The 19587-nt window shown below is 37.5% G+C and overlaps 1 protein-coding gene across 18 annotated transcripts in view; it reads right to left on the reverse strand.

Moving 5' to 3' along the window:
• Positions 1 to 238: 238 nt before the first annotated feature.
• ADAM22 (ADAM metallopeptidase domain 22) overlaps positions 239 to 19587 on the reverse strand; it is a 229731-nt gene continuing 210382 nt past the window's right edge. For 4 of the 18 annotated variants that reach the window (XM_033088383.1, XM_033088395.1, XM_033088382.1 and 1 more), the window contains 8 exons: positions 17005 to 17199; positions 14569 to 14669; positions 14174 to 14240; positions 11797 to 11907; positions 9534 to 9620; positions 8161 to 8190; positions 3649 to 3772; positions 239 to 362 (listed from right to left, as the gene is read on the reverse strand). In XM_033088383.1, coding sequence (XP_032944274.1) covers positions 342 to 362; positions 3649 to 3772; positions 8161 to 8190; positions 9534 to 9620; positions 11797 to 11907; positions 14174 to 14240; positions 14569 to 14669; positions 17005 to 17199 — 736 coding nt within the window. In that variant the 3' untranslated portion in view covers positions 239 to 341. Of the gene's footprint in view, positions 363 to 3648; positions 3773 to 8160; positions 8191 to 9533; positions 9621 to 11796; positions 11908 to 11962; positions 14002 to 14173; positions 14241 to 14568; positions 14670 to 17004; positions 17200 to 19587 lie in introns of those variants that run through there. The other 14 variants (XM_033088391.1, XM_033088390.1, XM_033088399.1 and 11 more) reach the window with 12 other exon arrangements.

The following is a 19587-nucleotide window of genomic DNA, read 5'->3' on the forward strand; positions in this document are numbered from 1 at the left end:
CTTAGGAAACTTGCTACATTGGGTCATGTGAGTTAATTTTAGTGATATTTCTACATATACCTGTCATGCAGATTATCCATTAACATACCAGTACCTTTACTGTTCCATGTTATAGTGTAACATTTCAGTAGTTCTTTTCATGGTTCAGTTAAATCCTAAGCCAATGACAAAAAAAAAAAAAAGGCATCTAGATGTGACACTTGGCTTCCTCTCCTTTGTGGCATCTCAGTGGGTTTTCGTATCAGCTGAAGAGCAGATAGATTTGCAGTGATTCTGTGAGGCTGGGTTTCTATAAAAGTTGAAGTAAACAGTTTCGATGTATCACATGTAAACAGTTGATCTTAAATGGATGTCTCCCATAGCTGCACAACAGAGAAAAGCAAAATTGCACGTTATAAAAGCAGGAAACACGTATTATGAGCTATGAAGATGAAAAAGATTTGGTGGTTCCATCCATACTTACATGCTTGTGGATGCACACTCTTGTGTAGTCTAATACACGGATAAAACAAACATTCTAACTTATAGCTCTCTTTCCTGTAAACCTGTGTCTCAACCTTTGTAACAACCACCATCTTTTAATACAAAAAACCTTGACATCCTCATTTAATGTTACTCAAAATTTTGAATAAATTAAATGTTGTGTCTCAGATGAAATGAAACATTTTTTTAAAACTACAGCATTCTTTTCCCCAGGGTTCTGATACAGCCAGCTAAAGCAGTAGCTCTCAACTCAGCTGCACACATTTCATTGATCCGGGGACATTTTAAAAATCCCCCTGCCTAGGTAGTACACCAAATCAAAATCTCTCTGGGTGGAACTCAGGCATCAGTATAGTTTAAAAGCCTTTTAGAAAATTCCCTGTACAGCCAGCACTGAGAACCACTGACCTCAGGGCTAACGCACTTGATGCTATATACCACCATCACCCACTTCAAAAGCACTGCCCTAGGCCTGTGACCAGGCTACACATCCTCCAATTCCATCCTTACCTCCCGAAAATTGTGCTCTGCCAGGAGCTGACATATCCGAGTACAATGATGCCTCCAGGGCAGGATGTCACTTCCTTAATTCCCTCACCTCTTCTCTTCCCTGGCCTCTGCCATCAGTTCTTCATATTCACTCTGCTCATACCTAATGTCTACAATGTTCAGTAATTGCCTTAATGAACTGGAAACAACGTTGACGTGATAAATTTGAATGCAACTCAATTCACCAGAGAAGGAAGGCCAATTAAAAACAAAGATCAAGATGTTTCCAGACAATAGGGTTTGGGTATAATTATTATAAACACGAACAAAGAAAGCCTAAGTATGACTTAGATTGCATCGAATTTCCATCCAAATTCCTTTACTGGAAATCTGGGCATGTCATCATACACCTAATGAGTTTCTGGGAAAGAAAAAGAAGAAATAGCTAAATGACCGAGTGGATATTTTTATATACGTTCACTCAATATGTTCCCTTCATCTTCACAGAAATCTTGTTCTGAGTGCCCGTGGTGGCTACCTCACAGAATTGAGGTAAAGCCAGCCTATATTATCTTTTCATGGTTCAGGTCAGCTTTCTAAGTCGTTTTCATTTAAAAACGACACCTATCTCTTCACCCTTTGAAATTAAGTCTCTCAAGTCTGAGGACCTTTGTGTGTGGATGACACCTATTGGTGGAGACAAGGAAAAATGAATGGCTGACAGGAAGTTTGCAGGGCGTCTGAGGGAGCAGAGATCTGGGTGGATGCTCAGATGAGCGTATGGAACAGTAAAGAGCTCAGACTGCAGCGAGCCCAGTTTCTGCATAAATGGTTATAAAGAATAAAGGATAAGTGACAGCTTGCAGAAAAAAAGAGGAACAAAGGACTGACGCTGGGAAAACCTGCAGTCAGGATTATCCCAGTGAGGAAAAAGGAACAAAGAATTGTCAAGCCATCACTTTTAGGAAAAGCATGACCTTGGCCATGTCTGGATGGCTGTAACAGAGGGACTGCTGATAGACAGATCTGCTTGTTCGATTCTCCGTAGCCCATAGAGAGCCCAGACATAGGGGCTGCCTCTTCTGCAGGATTCTGCTACGGGCTCATGGGAATATTCCACGGTGGATGGAACCAACCAGAACTTTCACACAACTGTCCCAGAGACTACAGTCTTCATAGTAGTCCTACTCAGCTCAGGAAAGGGACTATGGTCAGCCATTTCTTCCATGGAGCTATCTTTTTCATGAGTTCTCATGTGGGAAAATCTCCAATAACCTGCATCCCAGCATGACAACAGCTGAGAGAATGTCCCCGACTAGAAAGAGCAAAGCATCACCGTAGCCAATTTATTAGGGGCGTGTTATACTTTGGCAAATCTCTGGGGAGGGGAGGAACAACAGCACCTTAGACTTCATTTGCACGTACTCATATCATGAACAACTGGATGCCTATTAACAAGTCTTTTTTTTAAGACCTGAAAGTTGAATGCTGGGAATCTGAGTTATCTTCTTCCGTTCCATCTTTTACTATTTCCCATATTAACATATAAAGGTAATTTTTTGTATGATTATCAAAACACCACTGATTGTTTTTAAAGTCTTTTTGATTATAGTGATCAATCAGCTTTTCAGGAGTGGTGTTTTCTTACTAACTCCCAGTTGATGGACTTAAAATTGGAATGATCCGTGTTTATCTTGAACCCCATAATTTAAGTTCAGGATCAAAGAGGCTCTGAGATAACTTTCAAAACCAAAAGGCCTAGGAACCCAGGTCTACTAGCACATGAATCTGTCCAGGCTTTTAAAGCTTTATTTTATTTTCTTGCAAAATTATTTCTGAGAAAATCAACATTATAATGTAACTCACCACTACAAAGCCAGGACATCAAAGGTAATTATTCTTCAGTTTTACTTTTCACTTAAGTCTCTGAGGTTTGGTCGGCCTCTCTAAACTCGACTATATCTCCAATTTCATATAATGGATCTGTTCTGGGAACGTTGTGAGACTGATTAGAATCATGATTAAAATGAAAAAGAGGATTTCATATTTAAATGAAACTTCTAGTGAATCATATTTTTATAAAAATAATCAAATCCATATATGCTTTTAAATATGGCTTTTCAAAAATATATAAAAGGTTGTTAAATTTCACCGTATACTAAATATTACAGATTTCGAAATCCCTTTTCCAAATTCTACCCCCATCTGCAAGACATTGATCTGATTTTCTGTCACAGGTGTCTACTTCTAAAATCCTACTAGGGGTTATTAGCTGGTGAAAGACCTAAGCAAATTGGGCATGGAAATGAGCCTCGTTTACTCAATTTCTGGCATTACTAGGTACATTAAAAACCTGATAAAGCACAATACATTCTCTGTTTTGTCTATTCCAAATTGTAATAGACAAATGAATAATAAAAGAATGAATAATAAAAGATGTGAATATACAGCAATGATTAATATATACCAAATATTTCTAGAATCTATCAATGTAGCTACACTAATGTGCAAATATAAATCTGAGCCCCAAAGCCCCAAGAATCTTCTATTTTTCAAATTTATTTTTTTTCATTTGCTATGAGGAAAGAAGGAAAAAGGGCTCTCTCTCTTTTAAAATATGGAATCATAAACAACAATGACCAAGGATGTGAGCATACAGAAGAAGTTTTCACATACCCTGGCACTTTGTCGGTTCACTTTCTTCTCCTCGTCTGGCAGCGGAGGCATTGGGTAGGGGTATTTTCTGCTGGAGGCAATAGACCCAGTTGATGAAGAAGGAGACTTGGCAGGAGATAAAGTCCTGAGACGTTGAGAACACATGAAATAAATATTATGTGATTGCCTAGTATCTTTTGCAAATATCTGAAAATTGGGTTCAGAACAATGCCTCTGACTTCTACTTTCATAGCCACTACTGCAAAGGTTTAGCTATTGGGAGATCTGTCATTCACAACACTGGAATGCTGGCATTTTATCTTCCCAATTTCATAACTGCAACTGATTGTTTAAATGTTAGAACACTGAATCATACTTTTCAACTAGAAAGCCAATAATAAGTTTCCTATAGAATAGATAAAAAGCTAAAATGGAGAAGGGATATAATTATTCTAAGAGCTCATAATGGTAAATTAAGTGTACAACACATCAACATTCTGCCTTATTTTTACCACTTAACGTAAACGATGTTTTTAGCACAGTTACTCCAACCATATTTTTAAGATCCAAAAATACAATACAATTGATACATTTATTAGTTGCTAAGTCACACAGAAGTCATGCATTCAGAGGCCAGTGTGTTAGTTGTGAAAGAACAAAGGCAAATACAGAGGTTTTAATAACAAATTAGTAAACATGCAAGCAGTAACGAATGCAGAGTTTCAGCCAAACAGAGTCTGATGAGAACATACAAAAATGGTCTGATTAGTCCCTACAATCACCATTTCTGTACAGGGGAGGATTCTAAGCCATAGAAGCAGGGCAATACCCTAACTCACGTAGGGTCATGTCAATAAGGCGGCTACACTTTATTGACTGGAATTTTACGAAAACTAAAACAAAACACCTTTCCTATTTGGATATGTTCTCTTGGAGATATTCCATACAAAAGATCTGCTGCGTAAGCTCTTGGTGTATCATGCTGTCCTTGTTTGATTCTGCACGTGCAGTGGTAATATTTGTGACTGAGCTGAGCACACTGGAAGAGCCCATTCTTTGTCATCTTGTCTTTTAAGTGAAAAGAACACCTGAGAGTGAAAAGTGGCAACTTACACCATATCAATGGAAACCAAACGTAATAATTTGGCAGTAGCTATCATTCACAAATGTTACCACTGCTACACATCTGTGACTCCTCGGTACCTGGTGCAAGGTGGTAACGACCCATATCGCTGAACTGGTTACACTGCCCCGTTAGATCACAAGTACTTCTTTCAGTAGGGATGAACCTGCGTCCTGTGAGTGACAGACTCAGCCCGGGAGTATGGTGGTGGGAAAACACTGGGTAGGGGAAGATCACAACCTACACTGCACACAACAGCATAAGGGGGTCTCGTTTTTCCTCCCTTATTTTAAATTCTAGTTCTCATCCATTTCTTATCCTTTGCTCTGCTTCTGCAGTTATTTCCAAATCAGTTTCTATTTTGTGGACCCTGAATTCAAGCTAATGTTTTAAAATAATTTTTCCTACAAACCCTGAGATAGAATGAACATTCTTGCTCAATTTTAAGAATCAAGAGTGGTTCCGTTTACTTAATTTTAACCTGTAATTCTTAATGTTTCCTCTGTTTTGGGGAAATGTCCAAGACCATTCCCTAGTGTGAACTGTTAGAATATTTCAGCTGTTTGACTTCTCCTGTGTCCCTGTTCTCCACTGCGGGGCAGATGGGTGGAAGTAAGACTATTAGTACTTCAAATCCTCTATGCACTGTTAAAGCAATATACTACAGCACTTTGTTCTAATTCAAAACTTAATGATTTGTTAAATCGGACTATGATCTTTAGTAAACAAATTCAGTACGTGTAGAATGAGGACAAACTTTTGTACTTCGATATTTAAATACATCTTTCTAAAACAAGGGATATTAACCTGGGTTTGGATTGTTAGCCTAATTGCTACTGTTAAGTTATCCAAATTCAAGAAAGCTAATTAGGTACACAAACAAATAACTAAATTTCAGTTACTTTAGGGGATCATGCAAAACGAGTTTAATTTGCTGCAATATGTACGTTCATAGCATGAGCTGTTAGCTTATGGCTTCAAAGTCATGCCAGCCATTCACTTGGCCATGAGTCCAAATAAGCAGCTTTGCACGCGTACAAGGCCATCCCAGTGAGGGGTGCTGAAAGTCCAGTCTTCCTCTCAAATATCTTTCCATGACCAAAGCCAATAATGAGTTAAAACGAAACAGAAGGTATTCTCTAGAACCCCAAAGAAATTGCCCATACACTGCTTCTCACATAAACATGCCAATTAACTGATACTTTAGACCCTGAGGGGAAGAAAAGCCAAGCAGGACAGTTTTAGTCAGGTGATGGGTTTGGGGTCCTGGAGGCTAGGTGGAGTGTGACAGCATAAAGGGGATTGGTTTGGGGGCATGGAGGGAGCCAGAGCAGAAGTCGGAATAGGAGAACAAGGCAGGGGAAATCAGTTTAGGGAAAACAAAACCAACTCAACGTTTCTCACAAATGTCTAAGAAAGACATTTCTTCAAAACCACCTTCAGGCTCTTTTCTCACCCTGGCTACTTGCCTGATGGTTCCAGTTTGGCTTTCACTGAAAACCAGGCACCAGGCCAGCTCATTCACTTACAAAGTAATCTTTGGGCAAATGCTAACCATTATCATCACTGCGTTTTAAAAAAACCATAATAACCATAGTGGGTGCCATTTAGAATTACACAATAAAGTACATTTGTGTGCCAATGGATGGATGGTGGTGTATCTTGGGGCTAAAACAGGCTTCCTGGGCTGGCCTTTAATAGATATGCCTGTAAAGCCAGTCTCAGCTCAGTTCTGCCCCCCACCCTCCTCCTACCTCCCAGAACAGTCTAAAACCAGGCCAGTCACACACATGGGACACAGATTCACTTGGACTCTTATTCACTTGGCTGTGTTCATATGCAAATTTAATAGTAGCCTAATTCAGAAGGATTTATAAAGTCTCCTAGGATAGAATGTAAGTAAATATCCACCTTGTTATTTTTAAGTAGTTACCCTGAAATGGAAAGGAAACAGTTTTTGGTCAGCTAAAGCCAGGCTCGTAATTCTGGCTCTGACACTTACTAGCTGTGCTACCTTGAGTTACTCTTTGTGCCTCAGTTTCCTCCATCCATAATAAGGGAATAGGAATGCCTACATCTCATGATGTTATGAGAAAAAAAAGCTACACAGCAGGCACTCAGTACATGACAGTTATTAATAGTTTCTTTTCAGTTACTACATTTTCCATAAGGTCATGGAAATAGACTCAAAAACCACTGATGAAGGGAGTGATCAACTAGATAATACCCAAAACTAAGGATACCTCTTACCTAAGAGCTTGTAAAGCACTGTACCCAGCAGAACTGCCCCCAGGATCTAGGTGTGGGGAGATAATGCTCTTACCCTGACTTCACCTGCTCCTTCTCAATGTCCTGAATATTTGCGGACAACAATTGGAGCAACCACTGCCATAAGAACTGGGTAAGGGAGCCCGACTGGGGCACTCTGATCATTCAGTCTTTTGGCATCTGCTTTGCTCTTCGTTGTGACATGGATGCTGTTATTTTAAATGTTGCGCTGTATTCTGGACCAGTTTGCTACAGGCACAAAGTCCCCATTGCATTTTGATAAGGATGCCACAAACCCCACACCACAAGGTGACTAATAAAATGACCCTTGGCCTCACTGGTGGTTTTGGCAGGAGATGTAATCCTGAATGACCTGGCAGCCGATGAAGCAGACCCAAGCTTAAGCATAGGGTTGGCAAAGCATAAGCCCAGGTGTGGATGCACTTTGGGCCTCCTAGGTGAGGCCTGCCTTGGATGGAGAGTGGATAAAATTGTCTCTGTTGCATTAGAATAATTGTGTTAAAAGCCCTGGGGTGTCTCAAATATTCACCACTTCCACCGAAATTCTGTGTTGATTTTCAAGTTTGACAAGCATAACCCGTAACAACTCCCAAAATGACAGATAACTTATAACCCTCCACTGAATTATATCTAGCCTTTAAACATTAATATGGATATTTAATAATGAATTCTTAATGTGACTATCCACTGTAGGAACCCACACCTCATATTAAAAGAAGAGATAAAGGAACCCTCTAAAATTGCCCTTGCAGCTTTGCACGTGCAACCAGGGGTGCTAAAGCATTTCCCCATCCAAATTGTGTTTAGTCATGCAGCTTCTGGGCAGACCTGGGTGCTGATTTTAAGAAATGTGAACTCTTCTCTGGGAGCCACATAAACTACTCAGCTCACCCAGGGGAGGTGAATCAACTCTTCCAGGGTACCATTTCACAAATTGCTGCTGCAAAAATGCTAAGTCCATTTAGGTATCAAAGCCCTAACCCTTACGGGACCAAAGTCATTCTGTTTTGGTTCCATGATGGATACAAATTACAATCTGCCCACAAGCCTGAGGAAGACAGAAAAGAGAAATAGGACTGCAGGTGAGCCAAGATTCCAAATAATATTCAAAACCATCTTACCTGTCTTCCTGACGTTGGCCATCTTGGGAGCTACAGGTGAGGGTGGGATGTTTGAATGTGAGTGTATGTGTATGAGGTTCAGTGGAGAAGTGGTAGAAGCAAAGGGACAGGGCAGGTGGGAAAGGTGGGGTATAAAAGCAGGATATATTTTTGTGAGCAGGCAGGGGTTATGCTTTCCTTGAGGCATATGCAAATGTATGGATCAAATTAAAATGAAGGTAGGTCTAATCATTTTCTCAAACTATACACGTCTAAACTAAATGGTACACAGGAAGAGAAAGTCCACCTTATATGGGTGCTGAGAGTTAAATAAACATATATATTTTTATATCTGTTAAATGTTGACCCAAGTCATTGCAATAAATAATCTGAAAGCCTTACTGTTGTTATATTCAGAAGAGGTAGCATTGAGTATATTTCTTCTTTACATTAGTTGTCACAAAGTAGTCAGATATAAAGTGGACATTTATTTCTAGGAAATCACATTGACGTTATAAAGAGTAAAAAAAAAAAAAAAAAAAAAACAGCCACTAAGAGCTCTTGGAAATTCTCTCTGACCTCTAATGTTACACAGAGCTGTAGTGAATTGAGAAAATTCACTAGTTTCTAAAGTACACAGATACCCTGTCTGCTTTTTTTTTTTTTTTTTTTGAATCAGGAACATGTTCCCAATCTGCTTCCTGTTCTATCTGAAGTGTTAGACAATGACATTTTTATTGCAATAATAAATTCCTTAGATGCTTTGTTGAAAATCTATAAAACACTTGTCAGCACAGCCCTTCTCTGGTAGAAAATGGTTGTGCTGAACAATAAAAACTAAACTCATTCCATACATTTTCATGTGGCCAATATTCTCTCAATAATTTTCAAGCTACATTAAACCATTGTTTTTATTCAAAGAAATTCTACTACATTGCATTTAGTCGCTTCTCATGTTTTTTCCTTGAGTTTTCGTATGCACTATGCACTCTTAAGGCAGTTAAGTAGGAAAAATGCACTATGGAACCGCTAAATTCTAGAAATTAAATGGCTCAGGTTAATAGTGCTTCTTTATTAGTGGAAAGTATGTTTCATGCCCACAGAACACTACACAGCATAAAATGAAGAGAAAGCTACTAAAAAGCTCAAGGTGGTGATAGGGGGACATGCACTAAATGGCAACCCTTTCAAATGGCTTCATTTGAAACATTCAGAAAAGAACTAGACTTGCTCACGAAGCCAAAAACAGAGATCAAAAGGCAGCAAAGAAACAAGGACCCTTTTCCACCTCTGGGAACTTGTATTGAGAGATACAAGATAGAGAGCCAGTCACACTACAGAATTTGTATGTGCTGGGAGAGTTTGAAAAGGATATAAAATTATTTATAAAATACCTAAAGTATGGTCCTTCAGTGTTTTTATTCACATCTTCTACCCACTTAGCTACATTATAGTCTCTTTTGAACCATGGGTTTAAATACCTGCAGAAAGCAATGGAAGGAACAAAGAAAGCAGAAGATAGAAAATCTGAAAATACACAGCACAAGCTCAGCAAGGATGTTCTTCACCCTCCAAATGCAAGTGACTATGGCAAACAAACCAGGATGGATGTTGACTGATTACGAGGCAATCTGTATAATCACATCAGAATCAACTCAGCTGCAACAAGGCTCAAGGCATTCTAGAATGTACTCCACATTTCAGGAAAGCTTTTCCAGTGGTTTCCCAAAGTGATTCAGAAGCTCTCTTTCAATCACAGTCACATCAGCAGTCCCCTTCACCCACCTCCAGTGGCATTTTCCAGGCCACCTCTCATTTGGCTCCTTGTTTTTCAAATGATAATGATGCTTTCTGAGAATATTAGGATGGCTGCAATCCCAACCTGGTGTTTGGGCATATAACACCCCAAGAACAATTAAACAGAAAGACTTTCCATGGACTCAGTCTTTCTCCTAATAGAAGATTCCAAACTGGGATTAACAAGAAAGGTACTCCAGTTGGTTCTAGAAGGAGCAGGAAAGGTCCCGCTCTTCCCCTCCCGGAGCCCCAATACACACTAAGTGTGGTCCACACAGGCCTCCATAATCTTGAAGCAGGGTTTAATAATTTAGGCGCAGGTGCAATGTGCCTTCCTCCTCTTTGTGGACCCCAGACTAAAGTGTTCCTGTTTCCATTAGGAAACGGCCCTCAGAAGTTGCCTTCTGAGTGTCTTGAGTAACTGCCAGTGCATAATAATGACTGTCTTTAGCATCTTCCTGATGGGCAAAGTCTCCATCAGAATTAAATGCACAAAGGAAAATGTTAAAGGTATTAAAATTCGGGAGTACAAGTTTTGTGGTTTCTTTGCCAATTTCCTTCGATTTTTTTACCCTGGGAGCCAAGCAAAAGCATATCCCCTTAGAATCTGCCCTTGTAAAATATAGATTCAACAACTTTAGTCCTGGAAGAATTTGGAGATTTTACTGAATTTTCTCATTTATAAAATAACTTCTAGAGACGTTATAGACAATGGAGATCCAGGCTCTATAAAACTTTTAAAGGTATTTGGAAACAAACCAGGGGAAATTATAAAATACACTATTTGTGGTGAAGTCTTGCTTCTTTCCTTCATATTTAGTTTTAGTTTATAAACACACTGAAGTCAAGACTACATTTCCATAGTTATATAAACAAATTTGATTATTTTTCCGTAGTCCATTCCCTCATTTTTACCTATAATCAATATACACCACAGAATAAGTTTATGAAGGTCCCTCCTCAGAAAAGGTTTGGAGGCATTTTCTGCTTAGAAGACCATTTTCTGCTTAGAAGACCATTTTTGCTAAAACAGTGTCTCCTGACTCAGGAACAACTCACACTAGTTTTGCCTTTAGCCACAATTATTGCCAACTTGCGCTTTTCATAGAGATAGCCAAGTAAAGGTTGCATAAAGATTTCCACTGAGACTCTGAACACAAAGAAAAAGTCAAAAAAGCAAGTGCAGCCACAAATGAGAGCTAGTGAATGCTCTGGCCTGGGGAAAACCGTAGAGAAAGCCCATGCAGTTGTTATCAGGTGAAACATAGCCACACAGCAAACTGAATCACCCACAGGCAGTTGGCCACTTCAGGGAGGAGACATGTATTCCTTTCACTGACAATCTTAGAAGCTCAAAGGACTGGTGCCGCGGCCATTCCGTGACACCTACGGCTACGTGGCTTGACTTGCACGTGATGGACCTTTTCCGCCGTCTCAGGGAGCATCTCAGAAGGCTGTGATCACTTCACTAGAGGTCACTGAAGAGAGCTCTCAATTGTTGTTCCTTCTGGGGATCTGCCCATGAAAGTGTCTTCACAATGGGCTTCCTAATATTATAGCTCTAGGTCATGGTAGCTGGAGTGATGGGACTTGGACAAATTGCTATAAACCTGCCTATGTGGCTTGACTTGGCTTGTAGCGCAACATGCAAAAAAATGCATTAGACAGGATAGGAGAGCTCTTTGTGTTCTCCAGGATGGAAAGGCAGAGGAAAATTAGCTGGTGCTGGCTGGACCAGGACCACCTCTGAACAGACGTTGGGGGTCAGTCAGAGATCAAATGAGCCTGTTCTCAGCCAAGGAAGGGACTTGGGGGGAGATTAAGTGGCAGCCCAGAATGAAGGGGCAGGTGGAGACTGACCTGTGATCCAGACTCCCTGTCTGGGGGCTGTCAGAGCCCCCTGGGCTTATGCCTTGGGATGGGACTGTCTGGGCGAGGGAGTGCCCAGGCTCAGGTGCTTGGGGCTCCCTCCTGTAAAAAGACAATATATAATACAAAGTCTAAGCCAAAAACTTTTTTTACATCATGTACAACAGTGAGGAAGATGCAAAGGCTTTGAGTGGAAAAACAATACATTAAACAAGGACATTTTATGTTGTTAATTAGCAGAGTATGCATTTGTGGTGCATTTTTTAATTCATGTCCCAATGTTTCATCATCCTCTGGGATGATGAGATACTAAAAGGAATGTTGAAATAATGGACCTGGTAATACCTCTTAATCTAAAAAACAAAAAAGATATGTTTTTCCATGGTCATTCTGCTCCTCACAAAGTCACACAGTTGATGTTGTTATATTAGAAGCAAAGGGGATTAGCAAATATGGAATCTATAAAAAAAACTCTATTAACATAATTCTTGATATCCTGTGTATTAGTATTCCTTTTAAGAAAAAAAAAATATATATATAGTGTGCCTGTACAATAAAGTGTATAAGAATGTGAGACGGTGTTCAGCTTCACAGATTTCGCTCCATTTAGGTAACATGAGTCGTGTAAAATGTGAAATCTGAAAAGTCTGAAAAATCTGAGGAAGTCGTTAATATTTCTTCTTCACAAAGATGATTCACTTATGATAGCTTGCTAAATATTATAAATATATAACGTAGTTATCTCACAGGCAAGATTTCTCAAGGGCTATTTGTAGTATGACAATATTGAACACATAAGTGGGAATTTTACAGAAAATATTTTAAAAATAAATGGTTACTCTAGTAAATATTGTTATGAGCTTTGCTAAACACCAAGTATTCTTTGGGTCCTAAACTCATAGCTTTAATATAATGTTGGATCTTTTTTTTTCCCCCTTCAGTTAGGGGTTTTCAAAGCCTTGCTTGTTATAGGAAATACTGTTAGAATACTAAACAGTACACAAAGGAAGTTCTGAAGAACATTTTGCAGTTTTATCTGTACTCTTGTGAGCAACCGAGATAAGCTTAAGGAGCTCTCACCAGGTGACCTCATGCAAAACAAATCAAACAACATTCCAAGAAGAGTTTATCCACAGTGAGTCCTAAAGCATCCAAGTGCTTTGGGAATGTACAAGATAAACTCTAACAGATTAGTTATTCATGATGGAGTCCTATGATGCCATTCTGGACCATGCAATGGTATCACCTGAACCTATCTATTGTTTCTACGGTAAAATACCCTCTAATAAACTTTGACCAGCCACTTACAAGACAATACCATCAGCAGGAAGGTCCAAATTTCAGGGCAATGTTATTGTCCTGGACTGAAAAAAGGCAGGGTATATGATGGAAAAGCTAACATAAGTCTCTGACAAGCAGTTAACAAATATCTGCTATTCTGATTTCTTAAGTATTAAGGCATAAAGAAGCAATAGAGATCCTGGGAATAATAGCTAGCACTAGTGAGACATCAGTAAAAAACAAACAAACAAACAAAAAAATTAAGTGGGTTAAAAAAGTATGGTTATTTTAAACCAGGTGGCAAGGTCCAGAAGGATCGCAAAGGATATGTTTTATTCCGTGATGGGAGATAAAGGTCTGAGGAAGCTTGGTTTCGCTTATACTTTACTAAATGGAAAAACAAATTTTTTTATAAAGTGCACGGTGTTTACCTTATTATAAAGGACTTAAATCCCCAGTTAAAGAAAAACAAAACGTGTGGCTATTATCCAAAACAAATAGTGTTGCATTTAGTGACAATGATTCCATGAAAGAGCAAGTTTAAGTAAATGCCCTTTTAAAAATGTCCTCAGAAGGAAGATTCAAAAGGGAAACTAATTCCATTAGTCTGAGAGAATGCTTAGAGTGCAGCCATGACGTCCCCTGAGCAGTGGTTTCCACTGTGAGCAGTATCCTGCTCCGGTACAGTGGGAATTTCCCCCTGATGCTTCTAGGCTGTGTCAGCATTGGGGAAAGGAAGGGTGACCCCTCTGAAATGGCTGGACCCCGGGTGATGAGAAGAAAGGGATGTTATCATAATTTCCTTGAAACGGAACCAAGACACCACAATGGCAGGTTACTGGAGGAAAAAGCCTGCAGTGAGGGTGAGACCCCCACTATCAGTGAATATTGGTATGGGCACAGTTGCGGAGAAGCCTATGTAAAAGAGAAAAGCCATGGTTAATTTTAAATGGCAAAAAAGAATTAAGAAGACAAAACCAAGACCAGAGGTATGGTTTACAGTTCTTTGATGAGCTGGTTAATTAACTTTTCAAACTAACAGCATAGGACCTTGGAATGCCTTTTTCCATTAGAAGTTCAGACTTACTCAGTTGAATTAGACCGAGGTCTAAATCTTTTGCCTCTGATTTTCTTTCTGTTGCCTCCCAGGTTACCTGAAAAAGATGGTTTATAGATAAATCTGAATATAAACAAATAATTGCCACATGCTTAATTACATGGTATTTCAAGTGGGAATAATTCACCACCAGCACCACCCAGACCAGGGCGTTATAGCTCTGTATAGTTCTCAATGTGTCTAGCGCACTGGTGCTATCAAATCCCATCCAAGAAAAAAAGAACTGGACTCATAATAAATGCCCTCTTCTCTATGGGGAGAAGAGCTAAATTACTTACAGAAAAGAACAAGCCTTTACAACCAGAGACCACAGACAACAGAATTTGGGTTATATGGACAGATGGGTTCAAAACGCCACCCTCTACCTTGCCAAGAGTTACTTCGAGGTCGCCCGTTTTCACAGATATCTGAAATATGTTTTGTGTCTGGGATCCTTTCACTCCAAGAATGAGAGAGTCCATTTGACCTGAAATTGAAAACGTGTATCTATTGTTCAAAAATATAATCAAATGAATATTTTGACATCAGTAAGCAAAATTTCTAAGCATTGCTGTGTGTTAAATAAATCAAGAAAGAAAAAAATCTGAAATGAAAGAATGAAGAGAACATGAAAGTCTTCATGAAGAAGGCAGAATTACACAACATTCAATTTAAGAAAAGTCAAATACAATGGAACCCCATTACAATCATGTATAATTGAAAAGTCTGAGGATACAATGCAAGCCAATTACACTCCCTAGAACACAACAACTACATGTAGCAAATCACAACATATTTCAGGTATATAACCTGAGCAGCAGCTATAATGGGGTCCCACCATAGATGTTTCTTAATTGTAAAGCAATGGTTTCCATTCAAATATTATGAGAACATGGACTTCCAAGAGATTTCATTAGATTTGCTCTATTAAACTTGGCTAACCTTTATCAGAATAATATTTAGGTTTCCTTAAACAATAAAATTATTTTCTGAGAATTGGCATTCTCTCCACAAATATGCCCCCCAAAATGTAGTACTGTTAGTTATTTGTCCAATAACTGAACTGAATGAGATGTTTATTGTGGAAGTGTGTCTCACAAAGCCCATGGACCATTAAGCCCTTCTGCTATTTGTGTCCTACCATCTCTAAATGAATTCTCTACAAGAAGCAAAGTTTACACACCTACCTTATACCATATAAGAAAAGTGTTTTAACAAACTACATATACTTAGAAGGAGTCACATAATTTGATACATTTTTTAACTGCTTAAAAGTCGTAACCCATTGAGATTTTGCTGAAATCTGGGAATTATTCAAGTATTTTTTGCTCTTCTTGAAGTACTTTAGAAAATAGCACTATACTTAAAATCTTTTCCACATATCATTCCAGTTAATTGCTAATAATGTTTATTTTAAAAGGAAACTTCTATTAATGAATGAAAATAAATGGAACTCAGCACAATTATTATATATGAATTCCCTAGATTAGAACTTTTTCAACATCATTTGCTAATTATAGGATGATTCCTATATTGTACAAAAGGAAAAAGTAATTTTGCTGGAATCCATTGATTTCTCCACTTATTTACCATGTTATTTAATTTAATATGAAATATTTGACCAAGAAAATATTTATATATTGAGAGAATTAAGTAAATCGTATTCTCTTAGCCAAAAAAACCCCAATAAGTTAAAAGAATAAAATTTTTCAAATATCTTTCCATAGAATTGTATTCCTTATGCAAAAACTAATATTTTTACTTTTGCTTTAAGCTATGTTTTCTGAGTAAAAACTCTTTCATGCTTAAGACAGTATCACAAAGGTGGAGTTCCCAGATCTCGCTAATTCCTTCTATTCTCCTTCCTGATTGTTTATAAACAGTGACATTCACTGCAGCATTTTTACAGATGATTCACTATTTAGAACTCTAAAAGAAATCATGTTTGTTCTCAATAAACTAGCAATTTTCCTTTCAATCTACAAAGTAATTACTGTGCCCAAAGTAATGTTCAGAGCTATCAAATCTTTTTTCGCTATACATTATGCTCCTCCCAACAATTTTAAAGAAACTCTTCTACAGGAATATTTTAGCTTACTTAAATGTGAATGTAGGTCTCATTTCTTAACACTCCAACTATTTGTTTCTTCTATCAGTTTAGTTTATTAAGCAATTATAAAGCATGCAGAATTTCAAATGGTCATATACAACTTAAGATCCTGGAGCAAGAATATAGCATCAAAGCTTAAGATATAAGACATATACATAATATCTGAACCCCACCCACACTATTATAAGACTCGCAGACATTAAATATACTTAAATTAATTTGGCAACCAAATTCTAAGTTATAAAGTCTAGAAACAATCATTCCAGGAATAAAAGGCAAAATCATAATATTCAAATATATGATTCACAGAGAAGCAATCTTTTTTTCACAGCAAGCTTAGCTTTGATATATTTAAAATTCAAAAATAATCAACACAACATTCATATTACCAATTTATTTTAACAAATGCTTTTATTGAAGCATGACAGTAACCTTTTTCTTTGACTACCAAACATGACATAAAGCTCACCATTTAAAATATGATAAAATACTAGGTACAGTTTCTTAAGTCATTTATGAGCAAGATTGAAACACCCTAGGGTTTCTATCAAGAATTAAAGTTATTATTTGTTTAGTTTTGTTTTGTTTGGATTTCTGGCCTGATTTGATTAAACAAGTGGTTCTGAGCATATGGCATTTTGAAATAGAGTAATCAAAGAACAAAGGATACCACTTTTTTAACATTCAAGAAAGAAGGAAGAAGTAATCAAACCTGCTGCAAAATAATGAAATGTTCTGACTAATGGAATAATGTGTGATGGAACAGGTAGAAATCTGAAAATGCGACAGAAAAGCAGACCTCTTCTTAGAACTAGATGCTGAGTTTGTGCTGACTCCAGGAGGAATGTCGCTATAAAAAGAGTCACCATCTCCAGGCTTTTTTACATAATCTCCCTGGGGTAACTGTCTAAGGCATAATAAACATTTCAGAGTCAGAAAACAAGACACACACATGAACACAGACATATACAAATATTATTTTAGGAAAAAAGAGGTAGGGGTAATGATCTATATGAATCAAACCTATAACCACACGTAAGATTATTAATAATGTGACAAGTTAAAGTCATTCTAACTGTAGAGATCAGAAATGCAATCACTGAAGTCTTTACAGTCTGGGTGAATAAAGCCTTGCTTCAAGGGAAAAATCTAGAAATATGAGATATTTCATTGTAACTTCATTATACTTGGAGATGTTAACTGCGGTTTTGTCTTTAAAAAAAAAACACAACACCCAAAAACGGTGCTGAAGGAGACGTGTTGGGACAGAAAATCCTTGCCCAGAAAAGGCATAATTTTTTTTCACCATGGTGAATAAATTATTCATGATATCGAAACATTATATAATGTAACCTTGATTGGTCTTTAAAGAAAAAAAACTGATTGATTTCTAAACTATGTTCTATAATTCAATCCAAATAAATTTTTATTAGAGTTCTCCGCTCAATTTGGAATTTCAATCTTCATTTATCAGAAATACGAAGAAATTCAAAAAGATTCAAAGGTGAGTCAAAAATATAATCATCTAATTGTGCAGTGGAGTATGTAAAGGAATATAATTTAGCACGAAGAAGACAAGGTTGAAAAAAATAACAGAATTCTTGTTGAGACTCTAGAAGGATATTTATAGGTAATTGGTGGGTGGCCTGGATTCTCTATCTCCACTGTAGAAAGGGTTCAACAAGGGAAAATCTATTTAATCTGTGCTGTTACTGACTCTACTTGCTCGATTTTGAATTACCTAAGATTGAAAGAGGTTTTTATTACTTTTCCTAAAGAAAGGGTAGAAAACTTTAGATCGGACCACCTACTCAGCACTCCTTCTTCAATAGCAAATCTGGTCATTTGCCAAGGCACGGCTCCCAAGCAGCCAACTGAATCTCAAACTTGATTCGGTTCCATCAGTACTATTGTTGGAGGTGCCACAAACTAGTGCTGGATGGAGAATTTTAAACAGAACTGTACTTAAATAGGTCTCCAACAAAGGTACACATTTGCTAACTCCTTTTCCCATTTGGTTTTTCCTTAGTTACCAAATCACCTTCTCTTTACTTGGTTCTGGCACTCAGGAATTTACCAAAGCATCACTTAGCTGACAGCACAGGCTTAACTGGACCGCCTCTCACAATGGATAAGACCCAGTATCTTTTTTTAACTGAGCACATTTTACCACTCTTTCAATGTAACTGAAGTACACTGTCTTCTTGTATACAGTGCACAAACATCATAAATGCTAAACATAGAAACTGTGGGCTTCAGTTAGAGAGTTGGAAGGGAGTTTAAGTTCAGTGAATTTCTTGGGCACAGCCTTGTTTTTATCATCCCAGGAAGATTAGATTCTTACCTATCTCTATTGTGAAGTCTTCAAAATACAGAAACTACTCGGCATTCTGCTTAAAATTCTACAAGGAATATGTGTAACTTTCTTCACATCATAAATGCATAAAAATGTTAATGATTATTCATTTCGTTAAAGATTTCAAGAATAATATTTAATATTCACCATCCAGAAATTTACCCTTTTTCGATATCAATTACATATTATAACAAACCTATTTATTTACTCTTGTTTTACCTTTAGTAAAGATAGAGAATATCAGGTCCCCATGATCAAGAAAATAACATTTCATCATTTCCTATAAACAATTATAAATGACCAACTAAATGATCTCTTTAAACTTTTTTAAATTGAATTTATTTTTCTAGTCTTTATCGCTTTTTTTCTGAAATTTTGCTGGTTTTATAGAATTTTGGAATCTAGAAGTGACTACATTAGGTGGCCTGACAAGTGTTAAGATTTATAATGGGAAAATGTCCCATATTATACATAAATATCTTAGATATGTGCATGAATTTTCTATTACATAATGACCAAAAGAAAAGAAAATCTTATTTAACTAAATTATTTTTCCTCAGAAAGGGTCCCTGTTAGGAGGGAAGTCTGATCTTTCCTAAAAGGATCCAATGAACCAAATTTAACTTAATAATCCTGTACATATTCAAAATGTGAATATAATGAAAAAAATTAAGTCTTAACCTTAATGCTGAAGGAGGCATTTCTCCAGTGCTTTGTTGGTGTCTGGGTTGTCTATTATTGAAATTGTTACTTTACTGTTTTAAGAAATATTGTGTAATGTGTACCAAGTCACACTGACAGATGTATGACTATCACTGAAATAATAGTAATATAAAAACAAACTAAGGAAGGTTGGGGGAAAAAAAGGAGGGAGATTCACAAGCAGAAAATAAAGTGGCTAAAACAGGTGAGAGAGAAAAGAAATGGGGAAGATTTCTG

This window comes from Rhinolophus ferrumequinum, chromosome 20, assembly GCF_004115265.2.
Source record: "Rhinolophus ferrumequinum isolate MPI-CBG mRhiFer1 chromosome 20, mRhiFer1_v1.p, whole genome shotgun sequence".
Taxonomy (NCBI): domain Eukaryota; kingdom Metazoa; phylum Chordata; class Mammalia; order Chiroptera; family Rhinolophidae; genus Rhinolophus; species Rhinolophus ferrumequinum.